Here is a 25,923-nt window from a genome sequence, read left to right on the forward strand (position 1 = left end):
AATTATGTCACTGGTTTCCAAGGAATGGGTAGAAAAGGTGCAAAAATTTGATTTATAGGAGAAAGGCTGATACCCCTTTCTCAATAGATTTTGCTATGTTTGTGAAGTTTTTTCTCTTTTTATTGAGCAAGGAGTTGTGAAAAAGTACTTCTACTCTAATTCTGACTTCAATAGCTTGTCTGGTCCTTAAATAAGTTTATAATTCTGATAATGTAACATTAAGTAGGGCAAATCCCTAGTTAAGATATTTCTTTAAAATAATGTATATGTATATGATTAAGATTGTCAGCCTTTGTACAGTGTAGTGAAATAGGGAAGTGTGTTTTAACTGCCAAGTATGATTATTGTGTCATTACACAATTTTCTGTCATGTTATCTTTACAGAGTCCACAGAGACATACTCACAGCATGTTCAGAATGTTGGCAGCACCACCACCACCAGTACAATACCAATCTGTAGATCCTCAGAAGAAGAAAAAAAAATTACAGTAATTAAAGCTCCACATTATGCAGGGATTGGCCCGGTAGATGAATCTGGAATCCCTACAGCAATTAGAACGGTAGGAAATTCTGGGAAATCTGTGTATGAACTCATACAATGAACTGATTGTTGGTAATGGGTTTTTCACATTCTTCTACTCTTATATAATTTGGAATAGAGCGTGCGTAATCAGCGGCCTTGTGAATATAATATTGTGTGTTGACGAAAAGGAGAATGCTGATGGGAGCATAATTGGGCAACCTCATGTTTCTAGTTTTAATTAGAAGTAGCCAAAATTTTGTGTCTTTCTTGTGTCTCTTGTAGTTCTTGCCTTTTGGAGATGCACAGTAATTGCATTTGGTTTATCTCTGAAATAAAGTTTATTCACATATACGTGTGTGTGTGTGTGTGTGTGTGTGTGAGTGCGCAAATATTCGTGTATATGTCTGTGTGTGCATACATGTAAAAATCTTACACTTCTGCATTTCTTGGGGCAGCATTCCCATGTCATCAGGGTAGCATAGAAATGCATAATTCTGTTTTGATGGCAGTCTAAGGGAGCAGCTTTTTCGTGGCAGTGCAGTAAATAATCGTTGTGCCCTTGAGTGACACGTAAGCAAATAGCTGGGGAGCCCTTTCATTGTGACCAGCCCAGTTTTGATCATCTGCTGCTGGTCGCTGCTTGAGTGGTCCCAGGATGTCAAACTGAAGAGTTTTGTTTTCACTATGCTGAAGCATTCTTTCCACTCTGCTGTCAGGGCAGCCTCTTCTGGCTGCTCCAGAAAGCACAGAGGCAGCTGCACTAGGTCTGTAAAGGCAGCACTTACTGGCCTTCCCAGCCAGAGAAGAACTGCTGTGCTGGACGGAGAAAGTGAGAAGAGTGGGAGCCAGGATGAAAGCGGCAGAGCCCTTGCAGGTGAAGTCCTAGTGAGGTGCAGGGATGTAGCAGCTGTTGGATATATCCTGTCTGCCAGTACTGACATATGGGGCTATGTTGTATTGCCAAGAATTGCTTCAAGGGACTGAAAAAATAGAGGGGAAACCAGGAAAAAATCAATAGGAAAAAATCAGGATAAGTGGTAAGATGGGGACAATTTTTATAAGAATGGGGGAGAAACTCTGGCATTTCTTGCTTTATTTTTGACATAAAAAGTAATACAGTCAGAATCTCTTAAAAATTAAGACATTTCTTTGCAGCAATGCTCTAGGTTCCTGTCCTCTTTTTTAGTAAGTAGTCCCTTTGCTTTATATTGGATATAGTAATTGGTTTTGTGCTTTTTTAGTAGCAGATTGTTCTAATAGGGTGCATATCAGTTATATAAGATTATAACAGAAATCCCCCTTAAGTGTGCCTAATGAAGCTGGCAATCTGCCAAACTATATTTAACTTTCAGGTTGTATGATCATTCAGATTTTCTCCTAAAATGTAATATAGTTTGAATTAGGACATTTTCCTGATGGTTCTGCTCTGTTTTTTGTTGTGTTTCAATTTCAAGAAATCTTACACCCTGTAATCTTAGTATTATAGAAATAATTCTCACAATGAGATATAAGTTAAAACTTTATGCTAGTGTGTGCATGTGTAAGAGTGTCTCTGATGTGCCATTTTGCATCCTTATTCTGCTTCCTTAAGACATAGCTGGTAGTAAAATTGTTTTCAAGATACTTATTTGAGATTAATTTATAAGTGGGTACAAGTATATTTGAGCCCTATGTACCCCAACTGAGCAAGAACAAAGTTGGTATAGTTGCCAGCAAAAGACTCAAATATGCTGCACCTTGCAAATGTGCTAAAATTGCATTTTTCACTAGCACTATTTTTCAATAGTAGAAGGTAGAGTATATCACCTGCCCCTTCTCCAAGGTCAGTGAGCAATCCAAATAGGAATCTTCTCCCAGAAGGTTCATCCTTAGTCCATCTGAAGAGAGAAGTTTTCAAATTAGTTCAATTTATCATTGCTCGTAAAGTTTAGAAGTTTCTTATTCTTCCAGAAATGGCAAGTCTATCAAAAAAGCAGCAAATGAGGATTCAGGGGTAATTGGACTGTGTTCCAAAATGCTGTGCTGCTCAAAGTCTAGCATGTCACTCAGAGCTGAGGAGTATCTGTGTTCCAGATTTTGCATGCTTCTCAGGGGTAAAGAGGCTTTGCAGAATGTGATTGTCTCCTCCAAATCTGTCTTTACTCTCAGATCACCTCTGTTTATTGAAGGAAAACAGAAAGATGTTTTCTTTCTATTCCTGCTAACCCAATCTGTCTCAGGCTTCTGAGAAGGGAAGGACTCATACAAAGCTTTTTATTCACTCAGACCCCCCATCCCACATTAGCAGGTTCTTTCTATGCCACTTTAGCTCCTTCTAGTTCTGGAAAATGCAAGTCTGAAAATTCAGATTGTTGTTAGGTTCTGCCTTTGTGCCAAGCCCTGCCCCAAAGATGGTCAAATTCCAAGTCACTAAAAATGAACTCTCTGAAAAAGAGAGGGTAAAATGCTGTTCACTCAGAAAAGCATTCAGTCAAATACAGCACCATTTACCACCGATGGGGACCTGGGAAAGGAAAAGCCAGATTCATGAAAAGCAATAAAATTGCACTCTTTTAGTCTATCCAAAATGATTGCTTTATTTCTAATGATTAGAATTAATCTGTAGACTGAAAAGGCCTCTACTTAGTAAAAATAAAAAAAAAAAATAAATCAAGTCCTTCTAGGTTTCTTTTCCATACTTAGTGGTGTAATATTTCAGCTCAAAAAAAATAATAAAATCCAAAAAGCCAGAGGTCCACTAAAAGTGGCAGAATATTCCAAGTTGGAAGGGACCCACAAGGATCATCAAGTCCAACTCCAAAGTGAACAGCCCATATGGGGATCTATGCATTATTAGCACCCTGTTCTCACCAGCTGAGCTAATCTCCGGGTCAGAGAGGCCTCCTTTAATTGCGTGCTTCCTTGTGGATGGTTACAATACTGCAGTGATTATGGGCTCTCCTAAGCAATTGCAGTTACTTCTTATGTCCTTTACGTGCTATTTGGCTGATTGGATTTTTTTTCACATACGATGATGCCATGTTCCAACGTTTAACTGCATCAGCTATAATATATGCAAAGCAGGATGGCATCTGAATGGCTTCATGCATTGTGAATACTGTTAATTCCTCAAACAATGTTGGTGTGTGGGATTAGTGAATATAAATTGAGAAAATGTATTTCAAAATTAATATTTTGAGTATTCTATTTCTTAATCCTATCTGGTTTATAACTTAAATCCAAGTTATTGGCTGAGGCTTGAAACCACTAGGAAGGGTTTGCTGGGGAAACGATGAGAGAAAGAAACATTCAAATGTCTAGAAAGATGTTGGGAAACATTCTTCTCTACTCATGTGGGAGCTTCTCCATACCTGAGCTCTATGTGGGAGCCTCCTTTGACTTTGTGGAGGACCAGGCAATGCTTGACAAACAACAGGGAGGTAGCAGTAGTATTTATGCATTATTTGCAATGTGTTCACCTACCACTTGTTGGAAGACTCTTCTTGGTTCAATACAATCAGGCAGTTGCAATATCATGTGACTGTTGCTGTGGGAAATGAGGAGGAGCAGGGAGGTTATGCCCATCAGTGTGAATTCCCTCAGACCTCCTGGAATTGTAAATTTTTGGGTATATATGACCCTGGAGCACAAAACAACATACTTGTTTCAATTCCAGATAAAATATTCTAACCAGAGTCCCAGTAGTATGGATATTTAATACCTTTTGGGAAACAGTATTAAAATTACTCAAATCTGCTTCTGAATAACTTACACTTGGCAGAACTCAGCAGTATTGGCAGGTGGGGGAAGGGACCCATCTTATCTTAAGACAAAAGTGAATCTCCTTTATCTCTGTCTTGCAAACAGGCCTAGGTAAAAAGAATAATTCTATTTAATTGTTTTCTTACCCAGGAGATCCCCAAGTTCTTCAACTGACTGTCAGCTCTTATTTTAAACATTGCTGTAATATTATTTAGTAACAATTTTATGAGAAGTCAATATGAGTCCTCAGAATACAGTAGCATTTCTGCCTAGTCCCTTATACTAAGAGCTCACCATTGTAAACAAAACATATTTGTTATGTACAGATAACAAGTAATCATGGCAAAGGTGTGATTTAGTAAAGATGGCAGTGTGCGGTGAACAACACAAATCTGTCCAGTAGTCTGTAGGGAAGAATTTGTAGATTTTTTCTTTTTGTAGTAAAGAGGAGTAAGCAAAGTGATTGCACATTTGGTATTAGCTGGTGCAAGATAATCACTCCAAGAGGTGGCCCTTGAATTTCCCTGTGTACCATGAGGTTTAATAGGGTGGGTTTTTTGGTTGCCCAGAGAAGTTGTGAATGCCTCATCCCTGGAGGTGTTCAAGGCCACTCTGGATGGAGCTCCAAGAGACCTGGCCTAGTGAAAGTTGTCCTTGTCCATGGGAGAGATGTTAGAGCTTGATTATCTTTAAGGTCCATTTCAACCCAGACCATTCTGTGATTCCATGATTCTTTGCATTACAACTTCTGGTTTTCTGACTTCTGTGGGACAAGTAAAATATGAGCATCTAAGGATAATGCTGAAAACATGTTTGCCTTTGTGTTAATAATTTTCTGAAATAATATCATCCTACCTCAAAGAAAATAGCAGCAAAAGAGAAAATTCAGAAGGGTAAGAGATAAAAGAAGCACAAAAAGGTGTCAATATGAGCAGAGTTTGGGAGCCTTGGGATTACTTAGTTAGCAAAAATAAGGATAATTTAATGAGTGATTATTGAATAAGTTAAAATTAAGTTATCCGAAAAGGGCTTTTGAAACTGGTTAAAAGAATACTCTTTGTTTACAATCCAGACATTAACTCTGAAATATAGTGTGGTCCTAGTTCTTTTCTCAGTAGTATTACAAAATTTTTCTGCATTATTTAACAATTTTGAAAGTATTTTAATCTGGAAATTGCCAGGAGGTCCAAAGAAGCTACATGCTTGTAATCATAACTGCCGAGGTGTTTCTGTTTTCCTGTGAAGAATCTAGCATTCATCATTGTCAGATATGGGGCACTAAGATGATGAACTGTTGATCTCACAATAATTCCTATGTTCTGAACCATTACACCCTCCCAAGATCAGAGGAGGAGGAGGAGGAGGAGACTGACTCAGTCTTCAGTGTCTTCCAGAATTTGTTATAGGGATGCATAAATACATTCAAAATACATGAAAATTATTACAATAAATAAGTAATAACGTATAATATTTCTGTCCAGAATAACATTAAATGTCTGATCCCATCTATACACATGGGTATTTTTATTTTGTCATTAATTGTCAAAACTGTATTTTTCTAGACAGTTGACAGGCCAAAGGATTGGTACAAGACAATGTTCAAGCAAATCCATATGGTTCATAAGCCTGGTGAGTATGTTCTTATCTTTGTCTCCTCATGTCCAGTTTGAGGGATGAGAAATTGTCTACTGCAAATCTTCTACCATCTGTACTGCCTTTCTTTTGGAGAACTCCAGTGTTAGAACAGTGTGGGCTAGTAAACAGGCAGGTTTAAGGACAAATTCTGTGCTTGAATTTCATTGTTGTCATAGAATATCTTACTTGGTTTTGCTGAAACAGAGCTTTGGTGACATTGCTAGCTTTAATGTCCTTTATGATTTGCCCCAAGGATGTCAGAAAACTGTATAAATGGAAATTATTCTCATTGCACCTCCAGAAGGAGGGAGACTTTATTCATCTGAGGTAGAGCTAACATTCAGTATGGTCACACAGAATGTTAGTGGGAGAATAAGAAATGTAGGCAGCAGAATATTGGCTTACAAGCTCTATTTTGAGCACTAGTCATATGGTAGATATGCTGGATTTGTGATAGGAACAACAACTTAACAGTCTGTAGCAGAGAAAAGCTGACAAAAGGAAGGAATCAAGCTTGGGGAGGAGAAAAGAACAGACAAAAAGTAATTTGCAGTTCAGTGCTAATTTATTAAGTATGCAATATGAGTGATGTGACCAGAAGATACAATACAATATAGATGTAAGATGGTAAATAGAGCCTAAGTATAATGGGAAGATGGAGTCATCCAAAAGCACCTATGAGACAAGGAAAAGAAATACAGTCCTTGATTGCCTATCAGTCCGCTATTTGTATTTGCAAAAACAAAGCTCAGTTTCTGTGATGAACTGGCATGTATGGCACTACTGTAACACATGCATTTCTTTTTGTAGATGACGACACAGACTTGTATAATACTGCATATGCATACAATACTGGTAGGAATTGTTCCATGTTCAAAATGACGCTTTTGTTAATGTCAGCAAGTAATGGTGTAGTTAACTCTTCACGCTCGCTTTTATAAAGCTTGTAGCCACACTTCTTTATTGTCTTGTTTGATCTCAGTTGTTCATGCCTTTTTCCCCCAATTGAAACAAGTTTAATTTTAGTTTCATTCTTACTACAGAAATTAATTGCAGCTGTGGACCTCTTACTGTAGAGGGATATACTTAGCACTTTGGTTTCTTGATTACATTGCATTTATTTTCACTAGTGATTGTTAGTAACACAGCCTTTCCTTATAGAAATGGAAAGGGAACTACTGTGTGAAAATGAAAATACTAATTACTGACATGGAAAGATACAAAGAATGTACTGAATACACTTTAAAAATATGCAGCAAGAATGCCTAATAAAACTGATTGTTTTTCAAACTTGACCATTTTTGCTATAGGCATTCATGTTAACATTATTTAGACACAAGAAAAGGCATATTTATCTAAGATATATAATTATCGTGTCTTAAGAAGATTATACCCATATGGTAAAATTATTTCCAAAAAAAAAAAAGAAAAAATGAAAGCATGAATAGACTCTGTGCAAAAAAGGCCACAGTGCCTTTTGCAAAAATGCCATTCAGAATTTTTTTTATTTCAGTTTTTGGTGCATTAAACATGCTCTCAATCATGCCTTTTTCTGTGCTGTTCAGAAGATTTGTTGTGGGTCAGTGGTTTGGCATCTCTTTGTACCCTTGTGATCCTCTTCAAGATAGGCTATTGCCTCATCATCACAAACCAACTAGCTATTAAAACAATGAAAAAAGGTGTGTTTCCTGCCTCTTCTCTACCTTCTGAACATGGAACGACTGAGCAACAGGATGAGCCTGGAGATTAATTACAGGCTGTCATTAACAGATGTGATGGATTTATACACCCATTAACTTCTCCATCAAATTAATTTCTCTTAACTGTACTGCACTTTATCTGTGTGTTTGTAATTTTGTGTAAAAATATATAAGAAGTTCTCTAATGAGCTACATAATATGCAGCAATGTACTTTTAAAACTCATTTTCACATTTTTGTAATCTTGCCGCTGTATTGAGTTACTGTGGGTTCTTGTGGCATTCCATGTTGTGGTTTTTTAAGACTTACTCTCATGTTACAACTGTTTCTGATTTTGTTTCATATTAGGTAGCTACAGTCCATCCTTCTCTGCTCAGGCACACCCAGCTGCAAAGACACAGACGTACAGACCACTGTCCAAAAGCGCTTCTGACAGTGGCTCTGATGCCTTTAAGGTCTCGTCCCCTTTGCCACCCCATGTGCCACCACCGGTACCACCACATCGTATGCGCCAACGGTCTACACCAGAAAAGTAAGTCAGTGCATTTTTGCAAGGTGTTCTTGCTATGTACAGTGCTCCAATTGCAGAATATAACCAAGGATGAAATAGCAGCTCTAGAATAATATGACTTCAAGGACTTTATTCAAGGGCCAGTCAGACGATGAGGGGTGATCTGCACCAGGAGTCTGTGCATCATGCATGGTCCTGTCATTTCTTCAGTGTGCTAAAGATGTGTTTATTCTTATTCATGATGCGACCATAAGCGTTAAGGATTTTTATTCTCATTAGTGGTATTGTCCTGCTTCTTGTGTTTCAGAACAGTCTGTGCTCTAGGAGCTGTCTTCAATAGTCTCTGAGTAGGAAAGGCCATTCGTTGTATCCAGCACCAAAGAGAAAGGATCAAAAAGATGATGTAATTCTAAATTCAAGGGAGAGGAAAAATGTACAAGAGTGTAGCAGTTAACCCACATTTCCCCAGAGCTTAGAAGTACTTTATACCTCCATTTTTTTCAATCTTCATTTTGGTAGACCAAGATAGTGTTTACAGATTAAAGAGGCATTTCAGATATCTCACAGTTTTCTGTCCAACTTCTCTACACAAAACCAGGTCCCATTGGTTAGAGCCCAGTCTGGAGGAAGTTAGTAATGAATAACTCAGGAAATAAGTTCTTATCCTTTTGATAAAACCATGCAGTAGACCTGCACACAAATTCTGTTGACTTCAGCATATCTGTAGGTACTATCTAAGCAAAAATCTTTTTCTTTACTGTTTACATTAAGTACTACAACATGTTAATATAATATTATGCTATTATAAATCTGTATGTGGGGGGGTATGTATATATTCTATATTAAAAGGGTAATATTTCCCTTTCATCTGTGCCTACAAGCTCCCTTCTTGGTTACACTCAAGCAACAAAAGAGAATTTGTCCATTTTTGTCAGTTTGGACATTGCAAACATATTTATATGAAGAAATTTAATTATATTTAACAGTTTCAAGTAATTAGCAGATTGAATAAAATATTGTGAGGAAAGACCATAATAAGTGTTTAGAATTAAGACACAACTATGGCTTTTTGAAAAATTTGTAGGTAGTGGCAATCCAAAACGTAATTCTGTAGATACACATAGTGCAGAGGAAGATGGGATTGCTTGATGGTTACTGATTTTGGCTTTCCTGTTGCCAAGGACAGATTGTCAAGAGGAAATCTAAAGGTTAGAGCTGGTCTGCCTCACAGAGGCCATGAGGCTTGAATTTTGTTAGCAGGTCGTACAGAAGTGCAGACTTTTTTAGCGAGACACCAAAATGTGGCACTGTTTAGCTTTGATCTCTGAAGTTGTGTGAGTTTTTGTCCTGTGCTAGGCCAAATGCCTCAGTCACAGAAACTGAGGCCTGTTGGAGTTCCTTTTGTCAAACTTAGAAACAACTGCTCAGCACTGAATTTGTCTATTTAACCTCTGCTTTTAATCTCCCACATGATACAACAGGCAGTGGAAATCTGTGTTCTCCAGGCCAAGGGATGCCAAACATGTTAGTTATGCTTTGCCCACTGCTGAAAGCTATAGCTTGTCAATCTTTTCCTGCCATTGGGAGATTCTTTTTTTAATTGCCTATAAAGCTAGAGTATTTTAAAATCTCACATAAGAGGCTTAGGTCCACATATATCATGTTTCATAGCTGAGAGGCAAGATATGGTTTGCATTAGCAGCTGAGCTCAAAATATAGTCCATACAGGATAAAAACCTGAAAACTGTAAATTAGTTGAACTGAGCATGAATCAGAATTTCAGTAGCATCCTTCTTTCTTCGGTGGCTTGCAGTATAATGCAACTTCATCAGAATATTTCCATTTTCCGGTTCATTCTCAAAAAATGCAACCTTTTCTGCTCTGAAAACAATTTTTTCCTCAGTGAAAATAAACAATAAAGCCATGTAGAACTACTTCCCTTGAAATGTAGGGTATTTTATAAATAGAGGCGTCTGTGTCACTGAAATGCACTTGAAAGCATTACTATAAACAAAAGCTACCCCATAGATTTTTTTAAGGCACATGACATGTGCATTATTATGTCAGGTCACATCAAACCAAATCATACCAGAAAGACCAATAGAACTGATAAAATTTAATCAGGGTATGCTCTTTCTTATCATAAATACAGACAATAGATGGTAGTATTTCCCCTTCCCTTTCTTCCAACCTTTGAGTTACTAGTGTGTCATTTTACACAGAGTTAAATAAAAATATGTATGAGCTATGGTTTTATACAGCAAAACACTGGGATGCCAAGCGAGATGTTCCCCAGCTGAGATCTGGAAAGATTTGCTGTTCTGAACATCTTTTGGCTTTGCGGGTTTCTGTTGTACAGAGCTGTAAAGCACAAGGTGATGACAGTAAATGAGCTCAGTTGCTTGTATTTGCTGTTTAGGAATGACTGGGATCCTCCTGACAGAAAGGTAGATACTCGCAAGTTCCGTTCTGAACCAAGAAGTATTTTTGAATATGAGCCGGGAAAGTCATCAATCCTTGAACACGAAAGACCGGTAAGACACGTAAATGAAATGGGTAATACAGTAAGAGATTTGGTAAGAGGTTATCTGTTTATTATTTACTATTATTAATAACTACTTAGAGGAATATTGAAGATTCTTTTTAAAATACAATTTTGTAGAAATTTGTGCTTGTTCTTATCTGATGATTATATTGAAAAATGGGGTTTGGCTTATTTACTCAACTTACATCTTCCAGTGTTTGCAAGAAATCACCACTATGCAAACCTCATGGATGATAGGCAGAACAGATGGAAGCTGGTTTTTCTAACTGGTGTGCATCTACAACACTTACTTTCAGTAGTATTAACAGCACATATGATATCTGATTAATTAGTGTATAAAAATAAAATATTTGCTTTTTCAGGATCTGCTGAATTGTATATCTAAGGAGATTGTGGTCAAATACTGGCCAAGGTTGCCCAGACTAGACTTGCCTGTACACAGCCCTGAGCAACCTGATATGATTAGAGCTTTAGCAGGAGGTTGGGCTGGATGACCTCTGGGGGTCCTTCCCAGCCCCAAATGCTCTGTGATTTGAGTGAGTGTACATTATGAATGAGTGTACCTTAACATGTAATTAGAAGTCTTTATTCCTGCTTTCTGAATAATGATTGTAATTTTGGAATAAAGCTATGCTTAATGCTTGCAAAATGACAATTAACGAAAGTTTTCATTTGCTGAAAGACACGTTCACCCAGCCCTTCTAATTTAGCTTTGTACTATCTTAACATTTTCTTATTTTAGGAAAGCTGTCATGTATCAATGGCATATTTTCTTTTCTTGGTCTTTTACTTTAAGGTTGAAATGTTTGAGGGAGTCCAGGTTAAAGAAGATGTTTATGAAATCAGTACTGGATTGCTATTTACTTCTGTATTATATGCTTGTTCACAGAATTTATTTTGCCAATTTAAAGCAAATTAAGGAAATAACTGAATTTCAAAATATGTAATATATCAACAGTGGAACACCTGAACCAAGCACCTCTTCCTTTGTTTTTGTGGTCTTTGCAGGAATCTAATTTTTGTTAGCTAGAAAACACGAAGCTCTTTTTCTGTGAAATTGAGTTCTTGCCCAACTGATGTGTTTCTCAAAGAAGAAATTGGTATTTCTGTAGGAACTGGTAATGAATCAATAGAATTAGTATATGAGTGCAGATGAACTTAATAATTTTATTTAAAAGGCAGTGTCATTTGTCCTGAGTACTTTCTGAGTGCCATGGATGCATTAAAAACACTGAGGTAATTTTCCAGTCCTCCCAATGCCAAAGAGTAATAGCAGATTCAAATTAAAAATAAGCAAATTACACTGATTTCAGGTATTCCAAGAGTGGCCTCACTTTTCTAATAAATTACATTTTCCGATAATGTAATGTGAACAAAATTAATTGACATGACAATTGCAGTGCTGATTAATATTGTCAGAGCTACATTGTTTCAATTCTAGCAAACTAACGAAATAACAAAAAAGTGAGCTTTCTTCCACTTTTTTCCACTTGCTTATGCATTTTACTTTTGCTAATCTAAATCAAGAGATGGAATTTTGAGCTTTTTTTGGTCCTTAAAATATTTGCATGCAGGAAAGCTTTAGTCATGTTGTACCTACTAAGCAATACCCATCAAGGGTTAGGTCATATTTTGTCATCTGAAGCTTAGACTAAACATTTAGGCTTAGCTGATGTACATACAAAGAACCATCTCATTGTATAAGAAATTTTTAAAGCTGAGAAAAGTACATTTATGTACAGAATTGGGAGATTTTTTTGTTTGTGAGAGATTTTGTTTGTTTATTCAGAGCTTTAAAAAATTACAAAATATAAGATGAAAGCTGTACTGACACTAATGTAACATAGCTGAAAAAAATAGGGAGCTATCACAGTTTCATCAATCTGGAATGTCTACTGTTGATAAAGATGCTATTTAGTTTTATGTAATTAAGATACTGCTTTTGGACCATGTTACTAACAGCAAATTTATTTCACAGAAGTATTTGCTTTCTTTGTATTCATTGAATGGTATATAGGAGGTAAAACTAACTCCTTAAAAGATGATCAGTAAAGTAGGTCAAAAGCTCTTTTCACTGAGTGTTGGAAAAGCTGACATCAGAAAATAATGCATTGGTTCCAAATTCAGATGAAAACTCCAAATTCTCAAGTATGTCAGTACTGCATGAATTAAATCTTCCATCTTGATAATCTCAAAAGATTTGATTTTTAATGTCTGAAAAATTTTGATGATACTGAAGGAAAGAATTAATAAAATGTGGAATATAAAATAAATGCACTAAATTAATATTGGATGGACATTTATAGTGTCTGAACTAGAAATTCATACTTTATTCATTTTGTCAAAACCAAAAAAGTCAAAGGGAGTTTTTCTAACAATCCAAATCCCCAATTTTTTTTTAATTACATAAGTTCCATGTCTACAAGATTGTAGTTTTCATGGCAAAGTAATCTGTCAAAAATATAAAATACTTACAGCTACCTTGTATCATAATGAGCAGGACAAGTCAGACTTGGCAGATCAGTGTTCCCTTTATTGGTGTATGTAGTCAATTGGAATCAGTTGTGATTAATGTGGAGATGAAAACATGGGAAGAATAAAAGAAATTGAGATTCAATGTAAAGCTGACATTTAGTGGGAAACACTATTCAGCAGATCCTCACTGATCAAAAGAAGATCTGTGTTAATCAAAACAATGTGAGAAATAAAAACCAAAACACTGACCTAGTAACAAACATTAAATGGATAGATTGGTGGGGAATAACCAATTATCTTTGTAATAGATGCAGAAGGACGAGTGAAGTTTCAGACTGCTGTGTTGTGTAGTAGCCTTTTCCATGAAACAGGAAGTTATTGTGGTTTTTTTCCATAATTTGAATTTGTAAGAGTATAAAACATCAGCAAAAAGTAAAGGCTTTGGAGTAGCATTTTGAGATTATGCTAGAAGTTTGTGATATTAAGGCATTAAATAGTATTACAAGACATGGTGATGCAGCTCATTTTTTTCCTATTTCAAGAAGCCACTGATAGGGTGGTACATAAGTTGTTTTGATGTCTGTTTCCATCTCCAGTGTCTGCAATTCAACTAAATATTCCTCTTTTTCTCCAGTATCATCCAAACAATGGACTTGTTTCCTAAAATGGATGCTTACTTTCCATTAAAAAGTAAATAACAATGTAACAACTTAATCATGTGTAAATAAATTAAATTTTATTATTCAGTAGTTTCTACCTTGTATATATGAGAAGCAGTTCCTCCATACTTGTACATATATCTCAGTGTTACTGTAAAAAAAACCTTATAAAATTGGTACAAGCAATGCCTCTATTTTAATTAGTTTTTTTACTCTAAGCATAAAAGTATACATGTGCTAGTCAAATAAAACTGTGAGGTTAAATTTTAGTTCTATTTTTTTTAATCTCTGTTCAACATACAAGTTTTCTGCTGAGTTTATTTGCAAGAGGAATTCACAATTAGAATATTTTTTTTTAAATTACTGTTTTGTCAAATACCAGAAATAGACTGGGCTTGTTCCATGATGTACATCTGTTGTTTTTCATTTGGTTTGGTTTTTAATGTAGTGAAAAATTTGAAATTTTCTTTAGAACATGCACATTTGGTTGCTTTTGACATCTCAATCTGGTTATCTGAATATTCTGCTTGGTTTGCTTAATATGTCATTAAAAAATATTTCTTCTCATGAAGAAATAGACTAAGTCCATCTGGTAGTAGACTTGGAGTTACCACAGCTATTTAAAAAGTAGTCCAAAAAAGGAAAACCAAAAGAAAATTATTCTTTAGAGATAATAAAATGCCAAAGCCAAATTTACAACAGGCATCTCAGCTTATTCCACACAGGCTTCAGTTTGGTGTCTGAACCTGCAAATGCAAAATACTGATCTACATGTAAGAACCATCTAACTCACGAGTTGAAATGCAGTTTTGATTATTACCTGTTGATGTCTATTTGTGTATCAAACCAAGAACAGGCAAAGCTACATGTAATACTACAGATGTAATTTTTTCATTGACCATGTTCTATACTTGAGAATGCTGATGCAATTTTGTGTTGACCATCTGATGCAAAGGGAGTGAAGTTACTTAGTGGTCTTCAGTTGCATATTTTCAACAAATAATCAAAATATTACTAAATTTCTACTTGAAGGACAGAATGTAGGAACAGTACTTGACTGGCAAGTCATAAAAAGGGATTTTCCTTTATTGCTTTTACTTTCTATTCCAGTAGTTTGGGAGATACTTTGTGAGACTAAGCCAAGTGCAGCTTTTAAGTCAAAATGATTTATTCATTTTAAGTCTCTTAGAAGGGGAGATAACAGAAAAAGGTCTGTCAGCAAAACTGAATCCAAAAGCCCAGCAAAATCAATTGCCTGTGTATTGATCTTGGTAGAACAGGGCATACAGTCCTCTCCAGAAGTGCCAGGCAGAAGGGAATTTGCAGACTTCAGTGCTCAGTTTCTTTTTGTTTGCTGCCCTCTGCGGTTGAAGCTGTAAATTAAAGTGGACTTGGCTGCTTGGAGTTAGCTCTACATACTTAGTATCGGTCTCATTTTATTTGCAACTACTACAGGAGAGGAAATGAAAACTTAGAAATTAGATAAACATTATTTCTAGCTTTTTCTTTACTATCAGAAACACAAGTGATTTTAAGCTTGCGGCTAATTGCAAGAGTATTCAAAGTGGAAAAGGGAGGCAGTTCCCATTCTCATTTTTGTCTCCTTGGCTGGCATTGGGGGAGCCCAGTTGATCTGTCAGTGTGTTCTGCCTCCCTGCAAGGAGGGACATGTTCCATCACTGTGTAGCTGTGGGGCTGCTTCTCTTCAGGGCACCTTGAGGCTCACAGGGTTATGTCAGTAGGCCAGAACTTCTAGGGGCAAGAACTCCACAAATCCAACCCTATTTAAATATTAAAAAATATTTACATATTTATTTTATGTAAACACACTCATTTATTGATACCAACATTTCTGTGGAAATTAAATTTTTGGTAGAATATAAAGGTAAGAACATGCAATATTTCAACATATGGTAACTTAGTTTGGAGAAAGGATGGAAAAGAATTGGTTAGTAATGTCTTCTCAGATTATCCAGATGAAAATTGTGGAATTTTTTTTAAGGTAAGGAAAAAAAAAACCTCTAAATATGGCAAGTATTCTCTGTAATGGGAACCAAGTTGATATACTGCAAAGTTATCTTCTGCATTTTGTATCTGTTATTTTTTGCCCTCATGCCTTCATATCTCTGTAGAAGAGAATCCTGTGTTTTTTTCTTAAATTAGTCATAGTGTCTATTAAATTCACACTTTTATTAGACAGTTCATTAAACTAATTTCAGTAGAATTTCTCTACAAAGGACTTGCATGTGTATAGCTGAATTCAAGCACTTGTCAGTACTGCTGAGATACAGCTGTGGATGGTGGAAATATAAGGGCAAAACTCCAGAAGCACTTCACTTCCTAACCCTTCTCTGGAGCACAGCAAGTTTTTCATCAGTGACATTTACTTCCTTCTGCATTCACAGGAATACTGCTTCCCTTATTTGAAAGGGCATTGTGAACATAAGTGCATAAAACAACAGCTGGGATCCAGATATTGCATGAACAGCTCGTAGATATGTGACCACCAAGGTAGTTGTGAAGGGTTGTTGACCTTTCAATACAGAAGAGTTGGCAGGCTGTCCCAGTAACACCAAAAGCAGCAAGGAAAGTGCTGTAGGATGTTTAATTACCTGAAATGGTCAAAACCACAATATTATCTCTTGCAGAAAACAGAAATAGCTGTATGTGGTTGTTCTGGTCTGCTGGTGACAGTTTGACTCCCAAGGAGAAAGTGTTACGTACTTGATCACCAGTGTCATTCTTGATTGCTTTCTAGGGCATACCATAATTAGTGTCTACGTTCTTATAATCAGAGTTATGGAGAAGCAAATTTTAAATTCAAAAATGTCTTTAACAAGAGGATTTCTCTGTTTCAGAGATCTTTAAGCCAGCAATTCATTGTAATTCTGTGCTGCATGAAAGCCTACATCAGATGCTACAAAGAAACTGAAGCTGTTTAGAAAGTAATTAATGCAGCCAAGTTTACAGTTGATTACATATCCCATTGAGAGCTGTACTGTTTTGCACTGTCATGTTTCCACGCTGCTTGAATAAATCTGTCAATTACTCTTCTGTTCACTGAAGGATTTTCTTAATACTATCTTCAATTGCTACTTTATCTCTTGGCTGTGAGAATTTTCAGATGAAAACAATGTATTTCACTGTGGAAAAAAATGCTTCATTATGTCAACAAGGCTATGTGAGATAAAGCATTTCACAGTACTGCTGAAACAAATATTATGGAATGCATAATTTTTTTGTTCCCTATGTTTTGAACATAGGATCTAAAATATACCAGTTCCTTTTCATATGCTGAAGTGGCTTTTTAACATAGTGATGCTTGCATGATGCATATTCCTTATCTCTGCTCAATGCTTGCTTCAAGACATCAAGATTCAGAATCAACATGCTCTGTGAGAAGACAAGGAATGACCGAAAGCAATACAGATAAAGTTGTGTCTTTATTGCTGATCAGATGGGCAATTTGCTGCCTGTGCTGGAGAAGACAATCATTTATACCATCTTCCTAACAAGGAATCTTTAGCAGCACTAAATGTAATTAACAAATGCAGTGATGTTAAAGAAAAGGTCAAAAACCACTCTTAGCTTTAAAAGTGTAATTTTAAAATGTTTAACATCTTCCAGTCCTTGGAAGAAAATCAACAAAAAGAAAAGTATTAAAGCTACCAGTGAATGACAGCTCTTGAACACTTGAATATTCTCTGTCTTTAATACCATCTTCATTCTTTGAGTTTATTTCATTTCTTTCCCCATATTTGTTTTATGTCTGTGTGTTTGTTGTTAAAGTGACAGCATTTCTAGCACTTTGCTCAGTGTGTGCCTTTTCCTTCCCTTTTCCTTCACAACTGCTCCAGACTGATCGCATAAACCCAGATGACATAGATTTAGAAAACGAACCCTGGTATAAGTTCTTTTCAGAGCTGGAGTTTGGACGTCCGGTAAGTGAGGGCAGAATATTGATGTATACACTTTAGGAAAAAATATTTTTAGAAAGAGCTATTTAAATTACCAAATTCAGCAAGTATATGACAGTAAAATTAATGTAAGTTGGGGTTTTTTTTGAAGAAGGGCAGTAAAGTCCCATGAATATAAGCATTTTTTTGAAATAGACTCAACTTGCTAGAGTCATTATACTAACAGCTTTAATAAGGAGTATGTATTAGATATATAGTAGTGTGTAAGTATTTAATAACAAGATAAATTCTGTGTTAAACAGGGATGCTTGCTAGTTTGCCTAAATTTTTTGCATTTGGCTAGATTATTTTTGAACAATCTTCTAGGACAGAAAAACATGACAGTTTGCATTAGGGATGCTAAGCTGCAGATCAACTAAATTAATAAAAATATATTTTTATTAAAGGACTGTATCTGAATTTAAATGTATGAAACCATAAACTAACTTCTTATAGCAGTAAATACTGAGAGGTTTTTTTTTTTTCCTTTTTTTCATCTCTTAAATGCATATATGCAGATTCATATTGTGTACCTGAAGACAGAGATATCGGTTTGCTCTGTTTTCAAGCTGGACACCTATTTGAACGGACAGACTTCAGTTCTGCTCCTATTTTCACACGTAGCCCTTACCCAAAAAAAAGGGCTCTGGCAAACAGCTGCTGGTTTAGACCTGCTGCAAATGCTTACATTTAAAATTATAAACCTGAAGAGTTCCATCTGGCTGAAACACCTAAAAATCAGAAATATCTCAATTTTTCACCTTGATTTCTTAAGCATTTGCAAATTTCTTCTGCAAATACCTAGGCTTAATTGTAGCTAAGCACCTAAGGCTGTTTTTTATATATTTTTGTATATTTTTTACAACAGTAAAACAGTAACATTGCCCTTGAGGCAACACTGAGAACTAGGTTTCACTTTATCCCTGCACAATGCCTTAACAACTAGGTTGGAGATGCACCTGCTCTTGCTTTTGCACACTCCCTCTTTGGCTCCACAGAGCTCAAATTCTTTCCGTACACTCTAACATCTTTAGGAAAAAGGATAGCAAATGTATTCATCCCAGAAGAGTATCCAAGAGGATAGTTGGAATATCCAGACAGGTGGAAAATTAAAAGAAATTAGAATCCCCTTAGAAAAAGAAGGGAAGTAAACCCAAGCATTCTGTCAGTCTTTTTAAGCATTCTCATAGCTCCACAGGATCCATCCCAGGAATTTTTGAGTTTAAAAAGCAGAAGCCACAGGCTGCAGGCAGGAAATCTGAAGTAGACAGGAGGTTGAAAGTATCAGAATTCAAAATATCTCCACTCTTTTCTTTCCCTGTCAACCTCTGGAAGCCTATATGAATTTTAATTAGTGACATGCCAGGCTACATGAGGAGTCTGAGCACTTGACACAGCGCTTTGGAGGACACCCTGGAAGACCTTAGTCCCTTTCTGTAGTTACCATAAGCCAAAATCAGAACTCTCTGCTATTTCAGTGAGAGCAGAAGAGAAAGAAAATTTTATACTCTCCTTTAAAACCTTAATGTTTTAATCATAGCATTTTAAAGAATTATCCATTGAATACCCTCTGAAAATTAAAAACAAAGGAAGGGTAAATATATCTGGGTTTAATTTCTGCAGTGGTCTATAATGTTATCACATTGTCACAGATTACTTTTTATCTCCATTATCCTGCCTTTCAAGTCATATTGTCATTCCTCCCTCTAGGTGGGAAGAAACAGGACAGATAAATTCTTCTGATGAACTGTATCACAACAATACTTTACTGATAACAATAACTTTTAAGATAAAATACATTGAAATTCCTCCAGGAGAGCATAATTGTGATGCTTTACACTTTTCTCTATCAGTATTAAAAACTGCTGGTATTTATTCAGCCATTCCAGTTGTAAATTTTAACACCTAAAGTTACTAACATTTTATTAAGATTTTTTAAAAATAACACATTTATCCTTCCATTCTACCCATGTGTGTCACTCTTTGTATCTGATGCTGTCAACACTTAATTTCTAACTGTGTCACCTTTTCCACATGTTTCATTCCTTGCTGCCATTGATTCTACTCCATTTCATCTCTACACTTCTGCTTTTATGATGCAGCCACCTAAAAAGCTTTTGGACTATGTTCAAGACAGTTCAACTGGTGTTTCCTATGAGGTAAATGAATGGTTCTTTTTCAGATGATTCTCTTGGGAAGAAGGGTTGGAATGCTCACCATTTATGTCTTAAGTTCATTAAAATTTAGTGGTTTCCTTCTGATAGCTATGAGACATTTCTAATTCACAATCATTGTATCTTTGTCTTCATATCTTTCCAGATCACTAGTGCATTTGGATGTTGATCTTATTATCCTAGGAACTGTGAGTCCTTATCCCCAAAACTTCGCAGAGATTAACACCCAGAATTACACAATACTCCATACGTATCTAACTCTTTGACAAATTCCCACTTTTCAGAGTTGGGCAAGTGCATTGCACAATTAATCCATCAGCACAGTATATTTTTTATTAAAATATCTGACTTCTATGTGCAAATTCTATGTGTCAAGTGAAAGCCTTTGTGGCTAAGCTGTCATTTCTCCTATTAAGTATTTATGACTAAGGTTGCTCATCAGGTAAAACAGCAATTAATAGTACTGTTGTAATTTATAGCTCAGGATTGACAGTTGCTGTCAGTACTCCAAATAAAATTCATCAAGATCAGGTAGCGGGCTGACATTGCCCTACTCTGAGTGGGAGAGATTCAGGCTTTCATTCCTTCTCCACTCCCTCCCCATTTTTACAGAATTAGGGCAAAAGTCAGTGAATTTTCTGCTGGCAAGTTTGCTTCATATGGTGGCTTTACTCCATTCATGTTTGTGATTCACTCTCATCTTCTGTAGTTTCTCCAAAAGTTAAACTCAAATTGTGGTCTTAAATTGTTAATTGTTTGCAATTTACTGTGGTTTATTTTTAAGCTCTCTATATATCTAGAAAAAACTATAGTTGTGAAATTTGGGGCCCAGTTCTTTGAAGAAGAATGCTTGTTGGCCTTTTCTAATTCCTGTTGGTTTTCGATATATCAAGGAGGACAATTTAAAAGTCATAACATGACTTTGAAATATTTCTGTGTTCAGTAGGTCTGGGTAAAATTGTTGCTAAGTAACACTGATTTTCTCTTTGATTAATTTACAAAAAGTTCCGTCTTTAATTTTGAAAGTTTAAAAATCTTTAAATATGATAAATCTTGTTCAAAAACTACAGCAACTTAATATTTCTCCAGAAGGGGAGACTATTCAAAATAACTTGATAAAGTATTATAACCATCATGCAAACAAGCCTATTTATTATTTATCTTTTACTTTTGCCTACTTTCTTTAGCTCCATTTTTAGTCAGTATTAAAACATTGATGCGTGAAAACAGCTAAAATGCATGCTTATTTTTAAATGTATATCTCATTTTTTTTAGTAAAACCAAATCAAATTATTCAAAAAAGACTGTATTTGATAGTTTGGAGTTGTCATCTCCAATATTTAATTTTCTTTTCAAGTGGCCTTTATTCAAATAGAGCAGTGTTAGATATTGTGGAAGATGGCTAATTATCTTTGGAGATGAGAGAGATGTGTTCAGTTGGGCCATCTAAAAACAGGTCAATAAACACCCAAGAGGTGACAGGACAGCTGCAAACAGTAAAACAAGCAGTAAAAAACAACCACACACAGTGTTTACTTTTACCTTTCCTCTATATGTCACATCAGTGAAGCTGTGGAGAGAAGGTATAAACGCCACACATTCCATAAACAATAATGTGCCTGTAGTAAAAATTAGTGTTGCAGAATGGGCAACATGCAGGATCTGTCATACAGAAAAAACTTCAAAGCCAGCATCAAATAAAGGATAAAAGGGCAAGTTACATTCATGGTGATAAGAGAATCTTAAAGGGTGAAAAGCGAAAGCCATATGGCAATCCAGCAGTCAATTTTGGCACTTCTAGCCATCTTAGGCTGATCACTTGCACTGTGTATGGCCTGGGAAATGCTGTGCATAAGGAAATTCCCTCTGGTGTGACTTCTGTTGTGGGATTTACCCGTAGCCTTCCATAGGAGACAGAGAGGATCTGCTCCACCCTTGGGAGTGACACCATGGTCTGTACAGCTGTGGAGCTACCACAGGTGGTGGGAAGCAATCACTGCCTCAGGGCCATTTGGCCACTGTCACCTCACAGGTGGTCATTGGTCACTAGTGGAAGTGGTTGGCATCTGCACAGAAAAATCCACAGTGACCATTTATCTGCAATGTTTGTACCACCTCGTGCAACAGTTCTGAGAGGTCACCTGTGGTCCTGAGTTTCTTTCCTGGCTGGCTCCAGACTGTGGCAGTGACTGGTCAAGAGAAGGAAGATGGTTGTGGCCAGTTTAGAAGTGAGACTCGGATGTTTTCCAGGACAGGCTGAATGTGTGTTTTTTGGGTAGTGTAGGGAAGCACACAGACCTGAGGCCTTTGCTCACTGTGGTTATACTGGCTGTTGGTGTGACAACAGTCTGGCTCCTATGGTTTTATTGAAGACAGACCTCATAGTATTGGATATATATCTTAAAATCAGTGAATTTGGAGAGTGATGGGAAAATCATCACAAAGTACTTTTAAGCCTTCAGAAGGTATAAAGAAAAACTTGAAAATATGAACTACATGAACATTTGGAATTATCTTAGCTTGAGTTTTAGATAACATTGGTTTCATATTGTGGCATGTTTGTGTGGCTCTCCCTGTCCCACAGTCCTACAAAATCTTTTCCCAAATATTCTAAGACTACTGGTGACTTCTGGAGGTGTACCTAAGTGTCAGTTAACAAATCTGGGTGAATTTCTGTTCATGAACTTGCAAATCAAATCACTGGGGGAAAAAAGAATCTTACAAAGGAAAGGACTTAGACAGGCCATGAGTGCCATTACTTTGGCAGTGCTTCAGGACAAAGGTTTTTCCATGTAGGGAAAAATCCAACAAGACTCTCTCTAAGGGGGAAAAATATTTCCTGCACCTTAGAAATGTGTATAATAGTTCTGTTTCTAGTCCATTGGGTTATGGAAAGCTGAAATGACATGCCAGGAACTTGAAAGAAGTTTAATTCTTGAACCAGACTGCCATGTACCCATGAACAAATACCCCAGGAACCATACAGTTCATTTTAGAATCATACCTGGTTACCAGAATTGTAATATTACTTAATTCTGACTGAAGGCTTGAAATGGTTGATTTAAAATCAGTAGTCATTCATGGTCGACATTGTATTAGAAATACAATTATGGAAGTTCGATCTTCCAGTGTTCATGCAGTAGCTACATCTGCAACTCCATAAGCAATGACTAATGTTCTGTGATGAGAACTGTTCTTACCAGGGTTATAAGGTATATAAGGCCAGTTGCTGACCACAAACGTCATGGGATTGACAAAAGTTTCTTGTTATTATTGACTGTGGGATTTTGGTGAGTAACTGAGGGATGAGGAGAAACTTTGCAGATCTCACATGGACATGAAGGAATGATTTTCAGATTTTTATGTTTTTATAGTAAAGATTTGTTTCAGCTGTTCTGTTTCTGGTTTTGAAAAGTGTATAGAAAAGCATGATTAGGGCTCATTACTTAGCAGTGCTTTAAGGAAAAAAATATTACTTAAGTAGAATAGGAAATGAAATCTAATGATGCTTTTTAAAAGCTGCATAATTTATTCTCATGAAATGTTGCCGTGTCTGTGATGGAGTGCCCAGGATGTTAACCATCATGGCTGTTGTTATAGGATTTGCGACAGAGTAACAAAGAGTCCTCAAACATGATAAACAAAAATTGTCACTCTTTTTTCAAATACAAACATAACAATCCATGTGTTTTTTTTCACAGGCTTCCTTGTATCATCACTATTCAACAGACAGAGGCCTGGACAGGCCCTCCAGGTAAGAAATACTATCTATTACTTCAACAGACACAGATTATCCAGCCTGATGGTCTTCTTTGGGACCTGAAATCAACAGATTTTGTGAAGAGTCATATTTTAACATTCACCTTCTGAGCTACTGGCAAATTAGATGCTTGGAGAGAGTGTTGATTTTGATACCGATGTGTAGATTTTATTTTAGTTTTACAAGGACTTAGTGTTTACATTCAAATTAACCATACTGTGTTCTGGGTCTTCCCACTAGCATCCCTAAGCTTCTCTCTCAACAGCAGTGATTTATTCTTTACCCTTACTGCCTGCAGAATATTCAGTGTTGTTTTCCTAAGCATTGCCTTGATTGTTCTTGATCTCTGTCTTTTTCCTATCTTTGCACTTAAATTCTAGTTGCAAAAAATAGTCTAAAAGAACTCAATGCATTTATTTCAAAGAAAATTGCACAGTAATGTTGTGTAAAACTTTTAAAACAATCAGGTTAAGAACAAATCAATCTTTTCACTGAGAAATAGGCTGTAAGATGTGTAAGACCAGAGCTTCTTTCCTTTATGTGCTTTTCATTTATTTATTTTGGCATTTTTTAATCTATAAACCAATAATTTAATTGTGACCTTACTTCTTAGATTCCTGAATTCTGATCTCAGAATCAGACTGCCACTGATACTGCTTTTTTTCTGTAGTTCTGCAAGCACTGCGAGTGACTACAGAAAGCGAAGGAAGTCAGAACCTACTGTAAGTCATCAGAGGGCACACAGTGATCAGAACGCCAACAGACCTAACCTGGGCCGTACAGACACACAGGGCCCATCTACCACCCTTAGGAAGCCTTTAACTAGCTCATCTCCTTCTTCTCCATCAAGAGCAAAAGGTAAGAGGAGAGCATTTTAGTTAGCAGAAAACCACTGTTGATGTGCTGAACTATGTGTTGGTAGCAATAGTCTCCTGCTGCTGGTGTGTTGCCCCAGGGAATGTGATGTGAGGGGCCTCTCATGAAAGGCTAACTTGTTTACTCTTATGGGTGTAATTTTAAGCTGAAGAGGTGGATTTGTAACAAAAATTTTCCAGTTTCAACTGCTTGTTCTAACAAAAGAGAATTGACTAAAAGACTATGATATGAATTCTACCACAATATATAAACATTTTTTTAACTCTACTACTCCCTTACTAGACTATTATGATTTTAATACTAGTTTTATTAGATTGACAAAGTAAATCGAGACAAATAACCCATAAGATTAAAGATGTGTTTCCAGGATAGTAGACCTTTTAAATACATAGCTGATATCTTAGACATTGTCAGTTATCAGGACTTTATTACTTTTTTATTAATGTAATCAAGCAAATAGCCATAGTTATCAGGACCTAATTTAATCACAAAAGCATCCATAGTCTGATTTTTTTACTTTCTAAATCCTTGGAAGTATTTAGTACAGTTGATACAATATAATTACCTTGTTTTTGGCAAGTAACTCGCCATCCTGTTACTGTTTTCCACGTCTCCCCAGGAAAGAGATCACAGAGTCAGTTGTTCATTTGGGTTTGGAGGTTTGGATGGATTTTTCTAGAAAGACAAAAAACTTCCAGCAAAGCATAAAATAGAAGTAATATATAGTATAATACTGCATAGAATATGTCTGCTTCTGTTCAAATTATTAATATTATTATCTCAATTGCTCTGTTTTGTAGTTAAACTAATCAGTAAACTTCTGTAAATTGTCAGTGAAAAGAACATAATATCCAGGCTGCAACAGAATGTGTCAAAGAAAAGCAGTGAGGAGCATTAAGAGTGAGGTGGTTGAAAACTAAATGTATTTTAAACATTTAAAACCTTAAAGTGTTATAGCAGTAATTTTAGAAGTGGATTAACTCATCCATTTGGTTTACCAGGCCAGGCAGTAAAAAACTGATAAAGTCCACTTGCCTGCATGTGACTCTGACTCCACCACCAATAACAAGCACTGAGTATGACTTCAGAACTTCCTGTGTTTGAAAATCCTTCCATTAAGAATATCTTCTACAGCCAATTAGCTTTCAGAAGGTGACACTGTTCTCTCCCAGCATTATGACCCCTGTAGAACGTTAATTTTTCTTGAAATTAACCAATTTGTTAAAGAAGGAGTATATTATAAATTATTTGATCGGCATGAATTTTGAACCCAAATCAAATCTAGATTCAATTTTTTTCTAGAAAGCAGACTGAGCTGTTTGAAGCATCATTCCTGAAATGAATGTTGCCACTTGAGACCATTCTTGAA

The 25,923-nt window shown here is 36.2% G+C and overlaps 1 protein-coding gene and 1 long non-coding RNA gene across 33 annotated transcripts in view; one reads left to right on the forward strand and one right to left on the reverse strand.

Annotated features, from left to right (window-relative positions):
* Positions 1-25,923, forward strand: part of SORBS2 (sorbin and SH3 domain containing 2) — a 183,735-nt gene that overhangs the window by 130,565 nt on the left and 27,247 nt on the right. For 13 of the 29 annotated variants that reach the window (XM_086889030.1, XM_086889025.1, XM_086889031.1 and 10 more), the window contains 7 exons: positions 385-560; positions 5,827-5,893; positions 6,710-6,754; positions 7,947-8,130; positions 10,529-10,643; positions 23,620-23,672; positions 24,349-24,536. In XM_086889030.1, the coding sequence (XP_086745156.1) occupies positions 385-560; positions 5,827-5,893; positions 6,710-6,754; positions 7,947-8,130; positions 10,529-10,643; positions 23,620-23,672; positions 24,349-24,536 (828 nt within the window). Of the gene's footprint in view, positions 1-384; positions 561-5,826; positions 5,894-6,709; positions 6,755-7,946; positions 8,131-10,528; positions 10,644-17,645; positions 17,730-19,846; positions 19,904-23,619; positions 23,673-24,348; positions 24,537-25,923 lie in introns of all 29 variants that reach the window. The other 16 variants (XM_086889037.1, XM_086889033.1, XM_086889034.1 and 13 more) reach the window with 2 other exon arrangements.
* The window catches only part of LOC147653021 (uncharacterized), an 84,705-nt gene continuing 72,625 nt past the window's right edge, over positions 13,844-25,923 (reverse strand). For all 4 annotated transcript variants that reach the window (XR_015286830.1, XR_015286829.1, XR_015286831.1 and 1 more), the window contains exons 3-5: positions 25,590-25,737; positions 25,120-25,229; positions 13,844-15,569 (exon numbers count right to left, since the gene is read on the reverse strand). This is a non-coding gene — a long non-coding RNA (uncharacterized LOC147653021). The remainder of the gene's footprint in view (positions 15,570-25,119; positions 25,230-25,589; positions 25,738-25,923) is intronic.

The sequence above is a fragment of the Cyanistes caeruleus genome, chromosome 5 (genome assembly GCF_971803275.1).
Source record: "Cyanistes caeruleus chromosome 5, bCyaCae1.hap1.1, whole genome shotgun sequence".
Taxonomy (NCBI): Eukaryota; Metazoa; Chordata; class Aves; order Passeriformes; family Paridae; genus Cyanistes; species Cyanistes caeruleus.